This window comes from Lepisma saccharinum, chromosome 5 (genome assembly GCF_977018435.1).
Source record: "Lepisma saccharinum chromosome 5, izLepSacc3.1, whole genome shotgun sequence".
Taxonomy (NCBI): domain Eukaryota; kingdom Metazoa; phylum Arthropoda; class Insecta; order Zygentoma; family Lepismatidae; genus Lepisma; species Lepisma saccharinum.
In genome coordinates, this window is record NC_139233.1 from 65,105,925 (window position 1) to 65,126,341 (window position 20,417).

General features: G+C 36.0%; 1 protein-coding gene across 1 annotated transcript; it reads right to left on the reverse strand.

Annotated features, from left to right (window-relative positions):
* Positions 1-623: 623 nt before the first annotated feature.
* Ccm3 (programmed cell death protein 10 Ccm3) lies at positions 624-19,879 on the reverse strand. Its single transcript, XM_083122591.1, has 5 exons — positions 19,644-19,879; positions 19,026-19,203; positions 12,852-12,984; positions 5,399-5,563; positions 624-2,973 (listed from the first exon to the last, which is right to left on the reverse strand). The coding sequence occupies exons 1-5, from the start codon at positions 19,713-19,715 to the stop codon at positions 2,889-2,891; spliced, it is 633 nt and encodes a 210-aa protein (XP_082978717.1). The 5' UTR covers positions 19,716-19,879; the 3' UTR covers positions 624-2,888.
* Positions 19,880-20,417: the final 538 nt, after the last annotated feature.

Here is a 20,417-nt window from a genome sequence, read left to right on the forward strand (position 1 = left end):
GTACTGAATGCAACAGGAATATTAGGATGTCCATTTCCTTTTTCTGGTTACATTTAAGTTGACTTGTACCTGTTCCAAATACTTAATACATTTTTTATCTGGATGCATTGGGGAAGATGCTTCATGACTTTTTGAAAAAATAAGTGTTTTATTTATACGGTACAATTTAAAACTACTTTCATGGTAATATAATATATAATCATCTTTCTAAAAATGAAGTGAGCAGACTTGTGCATTCTTCGTAATTTCTTTGCCGCATTTCAGTGTTATCCTCCATGCCAGTCTTTTGTCAATCAATTCTGTTTTCCCTGACTTACAAATTTCATTTAGTTGATTGCACGGGGTGGAAATGCATGAAAACTTCCCCCTTGTTCTGACCCATAAAGCGACTTACAGCCAAAAACTGAACAATAGACGATACTCTTTCGCATTCCTCATGCTTTGCAAGACTTCAACACAGTATAGTGTCCTATATACAGCAGTTCCTGAAAATCTCACCAGATGCGAATAGTCATAGTCATAGTGTATTGTGCTAACTTACAATTATACTTATAATCCAATAAGGAGTATTATTAGATGTTAACATATTAATCAAAATGATCAAACTAAAAGAAAAAAATATCTAATCATAAATAGCAATTCTTTATTTGCAGATTCAACAATTTCAAATATTTACAAGGATAATATAGAAGTAAACCCTCTCTTTCCACACAAAATTATTCACTGGGTGGTTGTATAAATTCAACAATTCAACATGAAATACATTTTTCTATGTGTCAGCAAGTTTCCCTTGCTTGCCATTCAATAACAATCAACAGAGCTTCACAAGTTATTTGTATTTCATATATATACATACAAGTATATGAACAATTTTCCACATGTTTGAAATTAGCCCAAATCGAGAATATTGCTGATATTTCAAATATTTACGAAGGGAAAATAATACATCTCTATCTTACAAAAACACATGCACACAAAATTCTCCCCACATCTTGTTTATTCTAATCCACACCTCACCAATCAATCATGCAATACAATACTCATTATATAATCAACAACCACAACCAGTTAATTCAACAAATTGCTCTATACATTGGACATACTTCCATTTTTTATTCATCAATTACATTTAACAACAGTGTATATTTATTAATTTTCAAAAGGAATGTTGCATGAAATAATAACAAAATTCAAGTCTTACTGTTCTGATTAATCCATTACTTTAAGGCATTGTAATTAAGTAAAAAAAATATGTGTTCGGAAATTGCATGCTCCTTACATTACTCAAACAAAAAAAATACGATATTTAATGCTACAGTTCTTGTCCCTAATTGAAAGACATGCAGAGTGCCAGAAGAATCTTTAGTCTGTGTTAGAAACTTCTTTGTTTCAAAAATACATTTAGTTTCAGAAAACTCAGTTTCCGACGAAATGCTTCATTTTCACATATGAGGAGAAAATTGTTGTTGCCACCACAAAAAAAAAGTGCTGAAATTTCTACAACTTTCACCCTATACTGTATACCTTGCATCAAGTATTGCCTCTTGATTTTTACCATTACTTGGCTAGCTGCCAAAAATTAAAACAAAGTTATTGGAATTTTAGGGCGTGTTTTAATGATACAATAACAGCAATTTACTCCTGACTCCACTGAGTATCAAACCCAGGAACCCTTGATTACAAAGAGACAGTGAAGTTCCTTTCCTTCAAAACCAAGTACTTTCGTTATCTAAGAATAATATTGATCAAAATCTTCAGGTCACATATTTATTAAAGTGGAAAATATATCAATCAGGATCTAGCATACAAATTTTCCACCTTACATTAGATCTGATGTAAGTATAATGTATGTAAAAGTGTACCAAGAAATTAACTTTGTATCCATAACACAAGTACGGCTAAGATTTGCTTCATATATAAATAAACTAATTCTGTTACTTGCGAAATTATTTTTTTTCAACTAATGTCGAATTAATATTTGTTTATATAAGAAGTGCAATTCGTTTTACCTCTCAAATATAGTTGTAAGACAAATAAATGTCAAAATTTAGCCATTACATCAGAAATTAACATTTTCCTAGATATTTAATAATCTTCACTACTAATGATTATGTTTTTTAAGACAGTATCAACCACTGTCCAAGACTTTGCAGTAATAAATTGTTGGTATTCCTGATTTTTTTTCAAATTTGCTTTCAAGTAGCGATGATGCTGCTCCTGCATGATATTGGCTCACAAAATTCACTGTTAAAAGTTTGGCATAATATGCACATAGTCTTTACATATAAGGAAAATATTCTTACAGTGGAACCCAGATTTTACTTTCTCCTATTTTATATTTTCCCACATTATACATTCAATCTTGATAAACCCCAGCATAGAAAAATGTTATCAAATTTTCCTCGAATTTACATTTTTCCGCATTTTAAGTTTCTTCAGCTCGGTCCCCTGAAAAACACAAAATTGAGGTTACACTGTAGTGATACTACATATTTATTTCTTTCTTCCTAAAAAAGAGAAAAATAGAAATCCATTTTGCCCCACATCAACTTCAAATGAAGAGAGACTTTTTCTAAACCTATAAATATAACAAAATATTATGTAGAAAGATTTCCTAACACAGACTGAAGGTACCATGGAACTCCTACTATCTAAATCAAGCACAATAATGAAATGCATCACCATTTTGCATGGTAGAAATTTAAATTAGCACACATATTTTCATTAATTTGGCATTTATTATTTTTATTTGCTACATCTGGAATACTCTTCACTCCTAATATCATAATAAGGCCCACTCAAATGGATTACTTCATAGAAGTCGTTGACTAAAGAGCAGAGCTTATCGCCTTCTTGAAAGCAGTCAGCTCTGAAAATTGCTTCCTCCTTCACTCGCATTTATCCTTGACAGTCACCATTATCATGTTTGTTTGGTGAATCAGGTACAGAGCACTTACGAATACAGCGTTCGCCCTAGAAATAGAAAAATAGTTGTCTCAGATACACATATATCACAAACATCTCATTTGTTCATCTACAATAGTAGTAGAGTTGGAATTGGCCAGAAAGAACATGGCCTTTTTAGGAATTCATAGTTCGACATAAGCGGTAGCACAGACTTTTTTTTTTCAAGTGTTATCTTCATATTCACATACAAAAAAATAGAAAATATTGCTACTTCTTCTAACACACTTATCAGGTGTACTCTGAATAACACTATTCTTTCTTGAACTATATCTAAAATTGCAAACCTGGTATCAAAGTCAGTCACATTAGTATTCAGCAAAAATATTTGAGCTTTGGCTCTAAATTGTGTCATGTATAATTTGACTTAACGGCTGCTAAGCCTGGTTATGGAGCAAGTTGAAGTATTTTAAATTACCTAGTGGAGTACTTCTCAACCTTTGTGAGAAGGCAGTCCGATAATTTCGTTCTTTAAAAATTGTTGGCCTGATCTCAACAATTTGACCTTTCTAAATTTTTAACTTTATACATTAATTACTGTGCACCCTTGAAATTAAATTTTAATAAACAGTCATAATCACTATGTAATACACCATGTTTCATGGGGATTTTGAAGTTCAGCCGTTCAATACCAAACTCACATTCAAGAGATGAAAGCATGTCAATGAGTAGGGAGGCAGTAGTGTGAAAACATGGCATCTTCAGGTAAAGAGAAAACTTTTTGTGTCCCGCAATTTGCTAAGACCGAGTCAATTCTTACAGTGCAACATGGTTTTCGAACCACCAATGAACAAAACAATAAGAGACTAATATAGAAAATTTGACGAAACTGGTTGTTTGTGTGTTGCAAAATGAACAGGTAAGCTGGGGTCATTGCCTGAGACTGCGGACTGTGTATAATAAATCATTTACCAGGATTCGTAAAAAAATCAACACATCGCACAAGTCAGAAATTACAAATCCCTCACATGAACTGTTTAGGACAGCCTTTGCAAAAGACTTGTCTGTAAATCATACCGGTTGCAGCTGGTGAAGGTTCTCACTCCTCAAGATCACAATCCCTTCAGTCAATTCAGTCATAAATTGCAAGAACATCTAGAGGAGGATGGGTTTGTAGATTTGTTTGTTTTCAATAATATGACAGGGGCAACTGTCATAATATGCATATTTGGGGCAAGAAAAATTCTCATGCAACAATGGAACACATGTGTGATACTCCTAAGATTATCGTTTTTTGTGCAATGTCATTTATCAAGTTCACGGACCATTTTTCTTTGCCAAGTAAACTGTTACCAGTAACGCTTACCTTGGACATGAATTACAGGAGGATAGTGAAAACTTTATTGCATATACGATCTCATTTCACAATTTTCACGATTGTTTCATCGACAGATTACTAGTCCAAACCCCCCAGTTCAAATATTTTAAGCAAAATTAAACTTTAGAGGAATTGAAAGTTCGTTACAGGCCCCAGAAATAGAATCCCATATCTACACGTCAGACTGCTCTTAAACCTCTCTGCACATAACCTATTCTTTAAGCTTTAAGGACATTGAAAGGACAGAAATTTTGCAAGGATTCAGAGATGATGATAGCAGCAGAACAGTTTTTTCAGACCCAAAAAAAAGTTCTCTTTAGAAGGGTTAAAAGAAACTTGAGACACAATGTTCCAACTGTGTTGAGATTTGGGATCAATATGTGGAATGGCAGGAAAGTTTCATGGTTCCAGAACATTTGCTTCTTGGTTGGCCGAGAACTTTACAGGTGCTCCTTGTAAGCTGTAACAAAAAGAAAAAAAACTATTTTGCCTGTCCTATATAGTTGCTTTGTTTCATCTGAAGACATTCGTGCACCCTCCTTAATCTTGCAATGTACAAGGCAGGTGACCCTTCTGAAGCATAGATGAACACAATACACATGAGAAGGTAAAAGAGAAAGGCGAAAGTAGCCAAACAACATTAACAGTACTACATGAAGAAAGTATGAAGAAGGGGTGGGGACAGTCCTAGACTTTGCACAAAGGCGCACAAAGGCCATCCCAGTGTCCAATTCAAGCAAACATGATCTCTTCTTCTCGGAAAATAGAAATAGTAGCATAGCAAAAAGTAATGTAGAATTCCAGGTGGGATGTTCAAGTGATTGGCTAGAGCATGGGATTTAGAGCAAAATCATACATCCGTTGTGTTCTATCCAAAACCATCAATAAAAAAATATTTTTTCACCTGAAGACAAGAGAATATGTGCTCTCTTGAAACGTGGCCATAGCACATAGGTATAAAAAAAGAGAGATGGTGGATAATGTCCAATTGCACGCCAATAATAATAATGAACCATTTTCACTAATGTCAAACACCAGTTCACAATTTTGTAATTCTGTTGTATACACACACAATGAGGATGTGTCTCAAATTTAAGAAATTAAAAATGAACTTACTGTCCTTCCTTGAAATACTCCTTCAATGTATTGCTGAAGCGCTTCGAAAATTTGACAAACTCTCTCTTCCGTTGCTCCAGAGCTTGCTTTCCGGTTGATCCTGGGATGAATCCAGCTACTTCATTCACTGCATCCAGCAATTTCTTTATAGCACTAGCTATTTCCCTACGGATACACAGTAAAAATTCTAGAAAGTTAAACTTTGGCACAAATTAAACACCATGTATTGACTAGTGCAATCCGTGGCTGTTCCCCACATTTTGCAAAACCAACTCCAAGCCTTTCTCGATGTATTTTTAAATAACCTTCAGAACAATTTGTAATAACTTAATTTACAAAATAAGTGTTGTCTTAAACTGTGCACGTTAATCATATTTTACATATACAAGGTGGGTGAGAAGTACCTAAGCATTGAATATTTGCTGTAGTTTTTGTAATATTTAAGCAATCGCAATGAAATTTTCTGTACATATACATTATGGAATAGGATTACATATGTGCACATAAATTTCACAATATGATAGCTGAAAGGGTCTTAGGTCCATATTTGCTGCATTACACCATGAATGGCGAAAGCTACCTGAAAATGTTGCAAGGGTATGTTTGGCCCATGGTATCTTGCTGGGGCAACATTGATGAGCTTGTTTTCATGCAAGATGATGCACCGCAACACTTTGCACTTACCGTATGAGCCTGGTTGAACCACAATTTTCTGGGACGTTGGCTGGGATGACGAGGACCTCACACCCTGTTACTTTCTTTCTGTGGGGCTGGGCAAAGGAGGAAGTGTAGAAGAAAAAAACCCGCACAGTGGAACGATTGGGAGGCACGAATTCGGGATGTTATCACAAACATCCTGAAGGTATTCCTACAGAAGACCGTGGATATCATGCCAGTTTGTTTGATTGATGGACTTGCTTTTTTTTTACTTCGCTTTTTGTGTCACTTTTGACTAATCTGCGAAGATGGGGATGAGTGATGATATTGATGAATGGACACTCACAAACATCCATGCCCAGGCTGGGAATCAAACCAGGGACCCCTGGTGTGCCCATTCATTTGAAGAAGCTGGTGGATGGCACCGGTGCCGATACTGAAATCTAAGCTGGCACATTTGTAATCCTACTCCATAATGTATACAGTGGAACCCTAAGTTTACATTCCTGTATTTTACATTTTCCCACATTATACATTAAAATTTCAAAAATACGTAAATGCTGCAAGTATAAAGTTAAACTTGACTAATTCCATATATGTTTGACCTTCATGGCATTATAATAGCTATTTTTCGTGATCCGCTTGCAACGCTCCACTAACAACACTGGACACCGGGCAGGTTCGGCATAAAGAACTCTATATTCCTTGCTGTCTTTCTGGATGGAAAGCTTGGATCTCTACAGCATGCACGCAAATGCTCTCTCGTACACCAGCATATGGAGCAGAGGGCTACGTGATTGGTTCATGTGACCCTTCCTGCCTTCTGAAGCAGACGACAGCGGTAGAATTCCTACCTGGTTCTTCGCGCTCGTGCCACTCGTGCTATGTGATGCTACAATATGCAATATTGACTGACATAACTTTACCAAACTCAAATATACCATTTCTTAATGACCATTGCATTGTATAATTTATCACACGAACAGCGATGTGTATTAAAAACTAAAAGATCAACACAGGTTTTGTCAAAGTCCTCGTTGTAGAAGGTCAGTCTGTGGCTGCTCTACCACTTAACCCGCAAAACTATTCTTTTTTTATTATTAATATTTTTTCGTTAGTATCTAACTGCTTAATATTGTGTCAATGGAAATGTTTAGCATTCATCTGAAAACTCTTAACATCGAATGGTCTGTGAACAAAATTATTTTAAAATGTTTATCACCATTCAAAGATGCAATAAACAGTGGTCTGAATTACTAATCGGCACTGTTACATCAGTAGAGTGTACGATAGTTGCATCATCCACCCACCTCCGTGTCAGAGTGTTTAGCACAGCGTGCCAAGATGACAAAGGTCCCTGGTTCGAATCCGAGCGTTAGCACGGGTGTTCTTTATGAGTGTCTCTTCATCAACTTAATAAATATCATCACTCATATTCATATTCGCGATTAACGAAAAATGGTAGAAAAGCGAATTAAAATAAACCAAATCAATCAGTAGATCAAAACACCAAAGATCAAAACATTTGTTGCATAGTGAGGCATCTAATTTTCTAGCTAAAACATGCATGGATGATGTTTTATTGAAAACCCAGCTGACTTTAGGCAAATAAACAATACCTGTGGCAACTAATACCATAAGTAAATTATTAAGCAAAAAAGGGCCGACTCTTCCTTCGGACTTGGCGTTCCCACCCGAAATGCCCATGCTATGCCACTGAAAACTACAGAAAATTTTCAATGCCTAGTTACTTCTCACCCTCCCTGTAGTACTACAACCAACAACCTTAATATGAATACCTTGTTTTATATTTCTAAGTGCTCCTGTTTCAAAAATATCACTAAAGAAGCCAATTGAACTAGTCAAAATATAGGATAACAACATTACAACATGACAGGGTGGGTACTTCTTATAAAATCAAGTATAATCAACATTGTTGAGAATAAGTGATAAAGAAAAAATAGAAAAAAAAACATTTTACTTGAAATACCCCGTAGCACGCCCCCCCCCCAAAAAAAAAAACTGGGTAAAAAAGTAAAAGGGTCATTCCATGTCAAATCAACCAATTTTAAAATAATTGGTTGCATCAACAGTTTAGAAAAAAATCATTTTATTACATGCGTTTCTACATGTTTCTAGATTTCAAAACCAATCTTTAAAAAAAAAAATATATTGTCTTTAGTTCTCCTGGGGCAGCCATTTTACCAACATGAGGCATGGCTTTTTTGGCTCATGTAACAGTTTACAGAAACCTTAATATCTCAAAAGCCATTAAAGCTAGAAACCTGAAAGAAAATTAATTTTGTAGCTAATGAAGGATACTTTCCATGATATTGAAGTATGTTTTGCTAAAAATTGCATCCTAAGTACAAAAATTATGGTGGAAATAATAATTAAAAATTTTGATTTTTAAGCTAGTTTTTTTTAATGAAGGGGTTTAGTCTAAGGCTCGAATTTTTCTTCATGTGTAGACCTACCTGCAGGGTGTCTGCAAATTAAGTATACTTGCTTAGAAATGCAAAGCTTTTCACAGCATGGCCTCAAACATGGCCGTTCATTCAAATTTGCCAGTTTTCGGGGTTAAATATCTCAGATGGGTCCTCTTGAAAAATTCTGAAATTTGGCATGAACCTAACTCACAGTAAAAAACTCAACTTTTAGATTCAACTCATTTTAGTCAATATGTGGTAACATATGTGACTAATTTCTGATGTTACAAAGTTAGGTTAAGCTACATCCCATACTTAGAATAATGAATTCTTTCTTTTTCTTTTTTTAAAGCTGGGTTAAAAAAGCCTCAGAAAATATAGTAACATAAGGTTTTAATACTTGGCTTACCAGAAACTGAAATTACAAGGTATGATAATTAAAAATCTGCGAATTCTCATTGCAAAAAGGTTTGATTCATTTTGTATCCAGATTCAGTTGGTATTGTCAGCTCCAAAACTGAGCTTCCCCTATATTATTAAATGTAGCAGTGCTTGCAGCTTGAGATAGGCAGTGGCATGCACAGGAATTCCGAAAGGGGGGGGGGGGAGGGTTACGTATACTTTATAGTATACAGCCCTATTTTTGCCACATTATCCTACCTTTGATGTACTTGTTTATGGAATACTGGGCCAAAGGTAGGTAGAGGGTTATGTCCCCCACCAACTCCTCCTTGGACACTCCACTGAAAGTAGGCTATTTATTTTGTAGGGTCAAAGCTGGTAGAAGATATTTCCTTTTTTTTTAAAAAAAAAAAAAGGCACTCGTGGAAGTAGATATGAGTCCTCACAGCAGAAGATTCAGAGACATATTTTGATATGATGTAAGGCAAGCCAGAAATTGATCTGTGCATGGACAATCTCTGCTGTCATTCTTCCTTTGCCTAATGTGCCGAGAGTAGTGACTTGTAACCTCCCCAATGGCACAGTGCTAGCATAGTTGGCTTGTAATCAAAGGGTCCCAGATTCGATACGTGGTGGAGGCACTTTAAGCTGTAGGTCCAGTCCCGATTAGCCTTACTGTGCATAAAGTGGACTTAAAATACCACCTGAATGAAAAATGGAAGTAGTGACTTGTGAATGCTTTTTTTATCTGAGAATAGAAATGGAGTGTTCTGTAGGATTTTTTTTAACTGGAGAGCACTGTCATAAACACACTTTTGGTAAGGTTCCCAAGGATCTAATTAATCTTAACGAACTCTGTGAAAACCATAAAACACTTCTTAGGTCAAGACTACAGGCTTAGAGACAATATGCAATACCACTGAAAAAAGTTTTTTTTTTTATATGGAAAAGAATGTTGTGATCTTCAGAAGTATGATATAGAGAAAAAGTTTAGTAAGGATTTTTTTTAAATCAAATTTGCATCATATGGTAAGGCCAAAGAAAGGTGTCAAGTAAGCTTTATACCAGTTAAATCAATATGCCTGACATGTTGGAGTATAATTTTTATATCTGGAGAAAGTGACTCACTTAACTCTTCAAGCCAGTTCGACGTACACGTGTACGGACCCTCATAGTGCTTCTAGAGGCGGTTCGGCGTACACATATATGTCCCATGTAGTAGTGACGAAAAGATGCATATTCTGCCATCTGTTGTTTTCCCCACATGAACAAAAACGCATGTAACTCAAGAGTAGACTGCAATGTGCTGCCATCTGTTGGTTTTCCTTCCAATTACATGAAATTATGTGCGACTGCATCACTTTTTTACATAAAAAAACAGCTGAGAAATGTCGTCGCATGAGCAGGTATAGGTCATCGAAACGGACGAAATTTGTGCATTTTTAGAGGAAAGTGACAGTGAAGTAAACTATGCAGAACAGGAAGTAGATAGTGTCAGTGATAGTGAAAGCGAATTAGATGGCATTACATCCTCACCTGTTGCATCATTGAATGTACCCTGGAACTGGAAAGAATTTGACGACTCTTTCAAAGCAAATAAACTTGCGTTTTGTGGATTGTGCGGTCCCCAAAAAGCAGTCAATAATGTTCTTGATCCCTTATGTTGTTTTTTTACACAACACACAACGTTGGACTTCTAAACTAACAAGAACACAAGACAGGAGGAGTACTTTGTAAGCGCAACATGCAAGGTCTTATTTTTATTATTATTTTTGTTATTATAGTATAAATGTCATGATTTATACATGTGAAGTTTCGTTTACAAGTCCTGAAAATTTCATTGTAATTAAGCAAATCGTTTTTAAGATATGTTCAATTTTCTTACATTATGCGAAAATTGCTGTTTTGGTGATTTAAAATTACTGACTCTCACAGTGGCTGATGGGTATTTAACTCCCGGCTTGAAGGGTTAAATGCCGGAATGGAAATGATGTCTTTGTGCCAACCCACGAAAAACTAAAGGAAATGGATGAAGTATGTTCTGTTTTCGATGTATCTCCTGTTTCAAAACTGAGGAGGCTAATTGTAGAAAAGAAAAGTGCTCTTGCTCGAAAAACTATTATCATCATACAAGGAGTGCAAAGGAAACTGGAAAGTTGCTTTTCACAAAGTATTAGAACTGAAGAAAAGGAAGGCAAGTGGGACAATTCTTTGTGTGGCCAGTACAATCATATAACTGAAGTTATAAGAAGAAAAATGTAAATTAGCGAAAACTAATGTTGAAAAGGTCAGAATCATCAGTTTGACTGCTACCACTTGGTCAGGAAAAAATATGTGATGAATTGAATGTTTCTGATAATTTACTTAGGAACTTAGTGAAAGAACAAAGAATCCTGCTTGATGTGACAAAGAGAATGAATAGGAAAATGGAGCTGACAATACCAACTGGTCGTGGGTACCTAATAAATCAAACCTTTTGCAATGAGATTTCACAGATTTTTAATTACCATACGTTGTAATTTCAATTTCTGATAAGTCAAGTGTTAAGACCTTGTGTTACTATATTTTCTGAGGCTTTTTTAACCCAACTTTAAAAAAGAAAAATAGAAGACTTCATTATTCTAAGTATGGGATGTAGCTTAACCCAACTTTGTAACGTCAGAAATTAGTCACATATGTTACCTCATATTGACCAAAACGAGTTGAATCTAAAAGTTGAGATTTTTACTGTGAAATAGGTTCATGTTCATGCAGGGTTGCCTTCATGCCAAGTTTCAGAATTTTTCAAGAGGATCCATCTGAGATATTTAACCCCGAAAACTGTCAAAATTCAATGAACAGCCACCATATTTGAGGCCATGCTGTAAAAAAGGTTTGCATAACTAAGCATTGATACTTAATTTGCAGACACCCTGCAGGTAGGTCTACACATGAAGAAAAATTCGAGCCTTAGACTAAACCCCTTCATTAAAAAAAAAAAACTAGCTTAAAAATAAAAATTTTTAGTTATTGTTACACAAATTTCCACCATAATTTTTGTACTTAGGATGCAATTTTTAGCAAAACATACATGAATACCATGGAAAGTATCCTTCATTAGCTACAAAATTAATTTTATTTCAAGTCTCTAGCTTTAATGGTTTTTGAGATATTAAGGTTTCTGTAAACTGCTACATGAGCAAAAAGAGCCATGTGCCACGTAGGAAAAATGGCTGCCCCAGAACTAAAGACAATATTTCTTTTTTAAGATTAATTTTGATATCTAGAAACATGTACAAACATATGTACTAAAAATGAAAATTTTCTAAACTGGTCATGCAACCACCATTGGATGGTTTGGCATGGAATGACCCAAAGCGTATTTCCACTTTTCAACCCTGGCAAGCAAAATAAAACCTTCAATTTCCCTAACTTTTCCGCAATTTGCCTCATTTGGATACTAAATCCTGTTTTCCATATTAGTGCACAGAATAAGTTATAAAAAGAGTAAAACATGATTCTCTGTTTTTTCTTGGGAGCTAAAATGATTAAATTACACCATTTTTATTTTACATTAAATCACATTCTTTCCAACATGGTATTTTATTTGCATTGAAAAAGTGGCTATAAATGTCTTGAAATAAGTAACATCAAATTCATATTGATCATTTCCTAACATTGTAATTCGCTGAAGACATTTGACATATCTATACATGAAAACCGGGCCTCTACACATGACACACTCTCAAAGTATAAGTTCCCAGGAGAAGGAACTTGCTAACCCCCTGATAAATAAATATCCATTCACCAACTCATTGGACAAATTTCCAGGTTCAAATCCCAGCCTGGTCATGGACATTATTTGTTTGTGTGTCTTCCTCAATTTTACATTGTCATTGTCGCAATTAACCAGAAATTGGCACTAAATAACAAAAGTACAAAATACAGATAAATCAACATTTAAGTACAGAATCTCAATGACTTACTTTATAGTCTCCAAAAATGTTTTTCTATCGTTAATTTCATCTGGGATACGACTAAGGATCTTCTTTAAGGCAGCTGACTTTCTGTTTAATTCTTGGAATGCATCCTCAGAACGACTCAACCTGTATTCTACAGCTGGAAAACAAAGCAGTAATAATTACAATACACAAATCATTTGTGATGCCTATTTGTACATAAAAAAGGTGAAAGGAAGGATTGGGAATTGGTCTAAAACACTGGACAGAAGTGAAGAACAATCAGTTGTACATATAAAAACTTGTTTCGCCTTCTTCTTTAATACACATAAAATTATATCTAGTAATTACGCAAAAATTCAAGAAAGTGAGGTTAGCTAAGTCAAGATTTTCTTTCACCTAGAACTTTACTAACACAGAAGTTCATTTGTATTGTATAACTGTTCTTAATGAAGAAAATGAATTAAAAATTACAAATATTGTGCATTACATTACTTAGCAAACTGTGAGTAAAGAAATACTGTGCTGTAGGCTAGAACAGAGACTAAACTTCTTGAACAACATACTTCACGCTTCTACTTTAAGGTTCTTACAAAGATATAAACAAGGGCTGAGCCAATACTGATACCAATTAAGTATCGGTTAAAATTTATCCACCGATACAATTATTTTTGAGTCACTAGACCCATGACTAACAGCAACATTTGTCCTTTTCAAAAGTTCCTTCGCCCTTCAGGTTGGTAGGCCAATACAAGAAGTTCCGCATGGAGTTTTTCCTAGAAATGCTTGACAACCCCCCACCCTACCGGGAAGCACATGACAAGATCAAAGGCAAGAGCTAAGTGAAAGCTGGGACCAAACTTCTCGAAGGCATGTAAGTAACTACCAATGGCTGTGTGTAAATAAAATAAATCATTCATTTCCAAACTCATGGGGTAAGAAAGATGGACATTTTTAAAATCAGCATTACTATCATGTTGGGCTGTTTCAGAGTCAGATGATTGAGGAGTTCTTGGAAAGGATGGGTGAAGGTCACATTTCACTTTGTTTTATCTACATTCAAGCGGGGAGGGAGGGTTGTGGATTCAACAATTTCTTCTTGTATTCTTCCCTTGTGTAAGGGGGTGGTATTCCCCAGAGAAGACTTTCCGCCACAGATCCTGAGACAAGAGGCAACTTCTGACAGAGCACATGCAGTATGCCAGGAGAGAGGCAACAGGTGGGCCTTTATTAGCTATAGTAAATTAATAGTTGATGGTCAAGTCTACGTCACAAACAATGATTGCTGCCACATCATCTGCGTTAGGACATCAGCGAGGACACTGAGGACGAATGTCTGGAACTGGGGATGGGATGAGGACAAAGAGGAACCTGGTGGCAGCAGGATGAACGGATCACAAGAGGGTTAACGACGAGGAAAGGGTTGTTTCCCAGAAGAAAAATGTTACAGGAGGTCCTGGTACACACCACAGAGGAGCTTCAAACAAGAGGCCACAATTGTCGAGCCAGGACACAGCCGGAAATAGCAGAGACCTGCGTCTCAGGAGCAGAGAGGGAAAGGACCAGACGGGAATAACAGGTGCATGCCAGGCATTCGCATTTCATTTGTGCTGGATGTGTGCGATGTATCGGGTCGCACACGTCCAAGGGTTGACGGACAAAGAGAGGCCTTCGAAGCTGCAACTGGAATCAGGAAATGTGTAGGTTACTTCCCAGAACCAGCGTGGCAGGTGGACACGGAAAGGGGGGCGATAAAGATGTTGAGTGGGAAACTTGAGGGGTTGAAGAGAAAGTTGCATCAAGAGGAGCTTAGAGAATACATGCAGTCCTTCGATATTGTCTTGTAACATTCAAAGAGAGACAATCCACACATTTTTTGGTGTAACTGCAACAATCCACACATTTTTTGGTGTAACTGCAACATTTCAAAAACCTCTCCCCTTGCATCCTCTGGGTCTGCAGAGAATTTCACATGGAAGAAATAAATGCCTAATGTCACAACACATTTTAAAGTGCTGTTATGTTCCATGAGAACAAGTTGGGAGTTATTTAATGTCATTAATGGAATGTGATGTGATGAGTTAGTAACTAGCCTTTACCTTATTTTATACTCAAATTTTACAAGTATCGGTATCGGTGGATATGGGTGAGGGCATCGGTATCGGCTCAGCCTTAATATAAACACAGTATTTCGTGAAATGTTTTGGGAGAACATATGCTCCCTTTATCAGACATTTATTCTTATCTTGATTAATGTTACAGTTACAACAATCGAATAAATTTAACGAAAATAAAAACAAGCAGTTATATTATGAATCTTGTCAATCTTGAAACATAACTGTTAACCATGCAATTTGTTTTATTATCATCATTCTAAATGAAGATATTATAAAATTTTAATTATGGATCCCAAATGTCATTACATAATTCAAAATCATTTTCCTTTCTACAAAGATGCTTGATCTCTTCTGTAGGATTCAATTTCAAAGGTGGTGGCTTACCACACTTGTGAAAGACATTAAGACATCACAATTTTAACCCAAGAACAATTTTGTCAGCTCACATATTCAAGGAGAAGCACATGATTTTAAAAAGTAACGAGAGACATGTCCTCCTCTGTGGCATGCTTGATATCTTTTGTAGGATTCAATTTCAAAGGTGGTGGCTTACCACACTTGTGGAAGACATCAAGACATCACAATTTAAACCCAAGAACAATTTTGTCAGCTCACATATTCGAGAAGCACATGATTTTAAAAAAGTAACGAAAGACATGTCCTCCTCTGTGGCCATGCAGTTTAAAGCGCCGTGCTTTGGGCTCCGACTGCGGGATAGCATGGGTTCAGTCTCTGGGTTTTCGACCTGTGTATAGGACTGGTGGCAACCCACCGTGAGGAAATTGGGCAGCTACAAGTACTTATAACGGCTGGGGGTTCGAAGTGTTGATACCACGTCACCCCATCACTGGTTGAAGATCTCCACACCTCTAGGTAGGATTGTGGGAGGGAGACTGGCAGACAGGATATAAGCCAAGGCCCTTAAGAATGAGCTGTACAGCCATGGGTTATTATTTATTATTATTAACGGGAGACAGTTAAATGTATCGGAACTTCAATCATTGCAGAAGAAATTAAATAACGAGAATGGCAACACAGACTCACCATAGAGTTATCTTTTGTTTTCATTATTTTTACCTGATGACATTTGGAATCTACAATTAAAATTTAATAACATCTTCCTTTAGAATAATAACAACAATAAAACAAATTGCTTGTTTAACAGTAAAGTTGTTATGTTTCAACAAAGTAACATTATTGAAAAGATTCATTTATGTTTGCTAACATAAAATGCACAAAACTGCGCAGGCTCACTGGCATTGTTAGTGTACTGAACCTTGTTGTTAACAGTTTGTCTGCTTGACTAACCTTGTATTAATGAGAACAGCATCCCCCCCCCCCCCCCAAACCGATTCTAAAGGCATAAGAGATGGTGTTTCATTTCAACCCCATCGCTGCAATCACCCACAGTAGGTAGAAAAACTGTACATAATGACCATAACTAAAAATCAATAACAAGTCAAACAAAACGATCCCCCCATTCTTGTGTGAAGATATATAGAATTGGTATAACATTTTGTCCCCCCCCAAAAATTCCCATAACACAGGCACGTCATGAAATCCCCCTGTGGGCACCCCTGTATATAGCCACATACATAACCACAACAAATGGCCATAACTGGCCCTTCACACAAAAAAGTTTGGGCCTCTCCGATAGGTAAAATGTTGGAACCAGATGGAAATAAGAGCCTTTACTGCTGTACCATCAATATTTCTAAATTTCTGTGATGGCCTTTTGTTTGGCATGGTGTGAGATGAAATTAATTTTTATGGAACAAACAAAACTCTTTTTTAGAGCAGTTAGGCATTCAATATCAACTTGAATAGTGTTTTAATTCAATCTTATTGTTCTTTCACAAGGAGATGATATAAGTTATCGTGAAGATCAATGGATATGCAGAACAGCAGATACAGAGCTGTACATTTATCAAACTAAGAATAAATGTCTGATGAAGGCAGTGTTATTCTCCTGAAATGTTACATCAAATATTGTGTTTATATGCTTGTCAGCACCGTGAAGTACAAGGAAAAGGTAAGAATGAAGAATACAGAGAATGTCCCCAATTTCTTTCCTACTTCTTATACTCACTAAATATGCAGTTCTGGTAACATATCTGGAGGTAAGATTTGGGGGTCACGTGAAAAAATTGTACACTTACGTCTGTCTATATATGTTGCAAAATTACGTTCTTCATTACCGCGATCATTCTCCATACAGAAACACAGGAACCATGTTTGATGATATGAACAAGTGACATTCAGCATTTGTTGAGCTTTCTACAGTGTTGCCACACTGTTCCTTCGTTACTTGCAGAGCATTAATTGTTGTTTCGTTACTTGAACGAGGTAGAAGATGTGAAATGCGGACTTCGATTAGAGGTAAGTTTGGCAACAGTGTTCGAGCAATCTTCTACAAAAATAGCATCTTGCACAGTGAGGAAGCTAGTGCTACAAAACTTATATTTTGTTACAATATGTGCTCATTGGCAAAACATTTACCTGATATCCCCACGAACCATTTTCGTTAAGGTTAGGGTAAGAAAGGATCTCGAATTCCATCAATATTTGGTATATTAACTACTTTTGGCCTTCTAATCAGTACATTATGAACAGGTAGCCCCACGAACCATGCATGGGTAGCCCCACAAACCATTCAAGGATAGCCCCAAGAACCATTTCCGGTAAGGTTAGGTTAAGCAAGCTTAGTTAAAATTTTGGGTAAAAATTGGATATTCCCCAGACACCTAAAACTTCTTTGTTTTGTCAATTTTTGACATTTGTACATACCTATCTGCTTCGCAGAACATTCTTTAACGTGTATTCACATTTTTTTTGATCAAAGTAATTGCATTTTTTTAAAAAAAAAAGTTTTTGTAACAGAAGAACGTATGTTTCCGCAAATGGTTTGTGGGGGCTGTGTGTCAATGGTTCATGGGGCTATGCGAGAATGGTGTGTGGGGCTATGCATATTTTTTTTAAAACTGATTTTTAACTATTGTAACCTATACGTGACCCTACCTAACCTAACCTTACTGGAAATGGTTCGTGGGGCTATGCGTCAATGGTTGAATTTCCACTATGAAACATTCCCATATCACACAAAACACCTTCCAGATGTTAGACAATGCTACCGTAAGTAGTTTCTTCTGTAAAAATGAAGAAATCTGTCCGGGGAATATCAGATTAGTGCCAAATTTTGTCCTAAAACAATGTGATACAGCTGTAAAAAAAATCCACTTATGTCGGCTTTTCCCCCTATTTCCACACATGACCCCCCCCCCCCATTTTAACAACAGATTCGTGATTAGAAGGCCAAATTTATTTAGTATACCAAAAATTAACAAAATTGGAGACATTCCCTATATTCTTCATTCGCTCCATGAAAAATAATTCCCATCTTGTGTTGGTAATTGGAAACCACTGACAAGAGGATGGAATTTAAATGCACTTTTAAGTTACAGAAGCTGACAGACATAGCAGAAGCGCACAGATGATTTTTATGGAAATCTTGGCTTTCCACAAACAAAATAGCTTTCAACTGATATATAGGATAAAGAAAAAAATTAAAATGCAATAAACTGGGCAATTTAAATACAACCAGGGCATTTTCATGTCTGCTTGAGGGGTTACATTGTCATTTCAGAAGGTTAATAACCTTACCAAATGAAATAGTAGAATTTTCTATTTCGCTGATATTCTCAAGGTTATAATTTTCAGAAACTCATAGAATAAATTGTGAAGGAATCAACTTGTGACCTGATACAACACTGTGAGACACATGTAACTGAGTAATTTAACACAAAACTGATTCAGTTTCAGCAGCAACTGGAACACTGTGACAATTGATTGGAATAGCGTTGCCTATTTCAATAATAAAGCAAGTAATGAAAGTTGATTATTACAAATTTTAATGTTTGTAATTACATATAATTGTGTAATCATCAAGATGTTTTTCAATTTCAAAAATCTGACTAAACAACGTATGAAATTTTCCAAGAATGGTGGTAAAGAATTACAGCACATAGTACAGAACCGAAGCATTCATCATCATATAGGAATTAAGATCATTAAACTTTCAACTTACCATCTATATCAGAAGCTGCACCTTGAAGTCTTAGAACACTTTCATTCATGTTTACACTAAGGTCTCCCCGTCGCATGATACCGACAACAAAATCATACGTGAAACCTGGATGTGCAGATTCTACCTTTGATAATGCTGCTCTAAGAGTCTGTGATGCTGCCACATCTCGTCTCTCAAGCTGTAACAAGGAATGTAATATTTTAAGGAAAACCGTGAAAAATTTTGAGTGAAACTTCAAAAAATGGTTAAACGCCTAAGCCGCGAACTCCAATATATAACCATTTACTCAAATTCACTCACTGAAATATGATTTTGAACATGACTCTTACCTTATTATGTACAAACTAGCCTTTGCTAAATAAAAGTGCAAAGGTGGAAATTGATGCTAGTAAAATAAAATGTTACCATCGGAACTTGAGTCTAAAATTTACAAGATGTTTGGTTAAGCGGGCAGTTATATTATGAAAGTTGATATCGCAAATGCAACATATTGGTTTTAAAATAACAACAAAAATGTGTATATATATCAATGTGCAATGTGTGACACATGTAATAAAAGATATTAAATTGATTAGTAGAAAAGTATTTTTTATATATATATACATAAATCCAACGAACCTGAGACAGTATAGGTCGAATTAAAACAGGCAAGACAAGCGATGTAACTGGTGTTTCATCTCCCATTGTCATCCTTCCTAAGATCTTCTTCTTGGGAGATTTTATGTCTGAATCGTTTTCTGCACTTTGTAAAAAGTATATAAAATTACAAACACTAATCACTTCAACGAGCCTTCTTACGTTCAATTTCCACTTGTTCACTTCCTTCCGTACCACAATGGAAAGGAACTTCTAATTTTGTCATACTGTGAAACCATACGAATTATTTTTAAAATATTTGTGAGTAAACACTGTTCGCAATAATTTGTTATATGATACATACAGAACTTATTTATATAATAAACTCCATGATACAATTTAAGTGTCTAATGAAATACATAAATAAAAGGTAGCTTACTTTTCGTAAGATTAGCTACTTTTACTCAGTGGCGTAACAGCTCGTTCCGAAAGTCGCACGAGTTTAACGCGTTAAACTAGTTATGGTAACTAGCTGTCCCATAAGTGCTTCCGTGCGTTTCGTGAGTTTCATTATGCTGTCCCAAAAGTCGCATTCCGTGCGTTTCGTGCAAGAACGAGATTCACCAAACGCACGGGCCAGGAGGCTGGTTTGTTACGTGAGAATCGTCTCCTCCTTGCAGACAAAGCGCGTGCTGATGGCTTCAAACTGCACTAGTTCGGAAAATGTATTATAATTTTAAGAGAAACCGATATGAAGCAACATGCAGAAGATGGGTATGCCTTGACCGTTCTTAGAATGTGATTAAAATGAGTAAC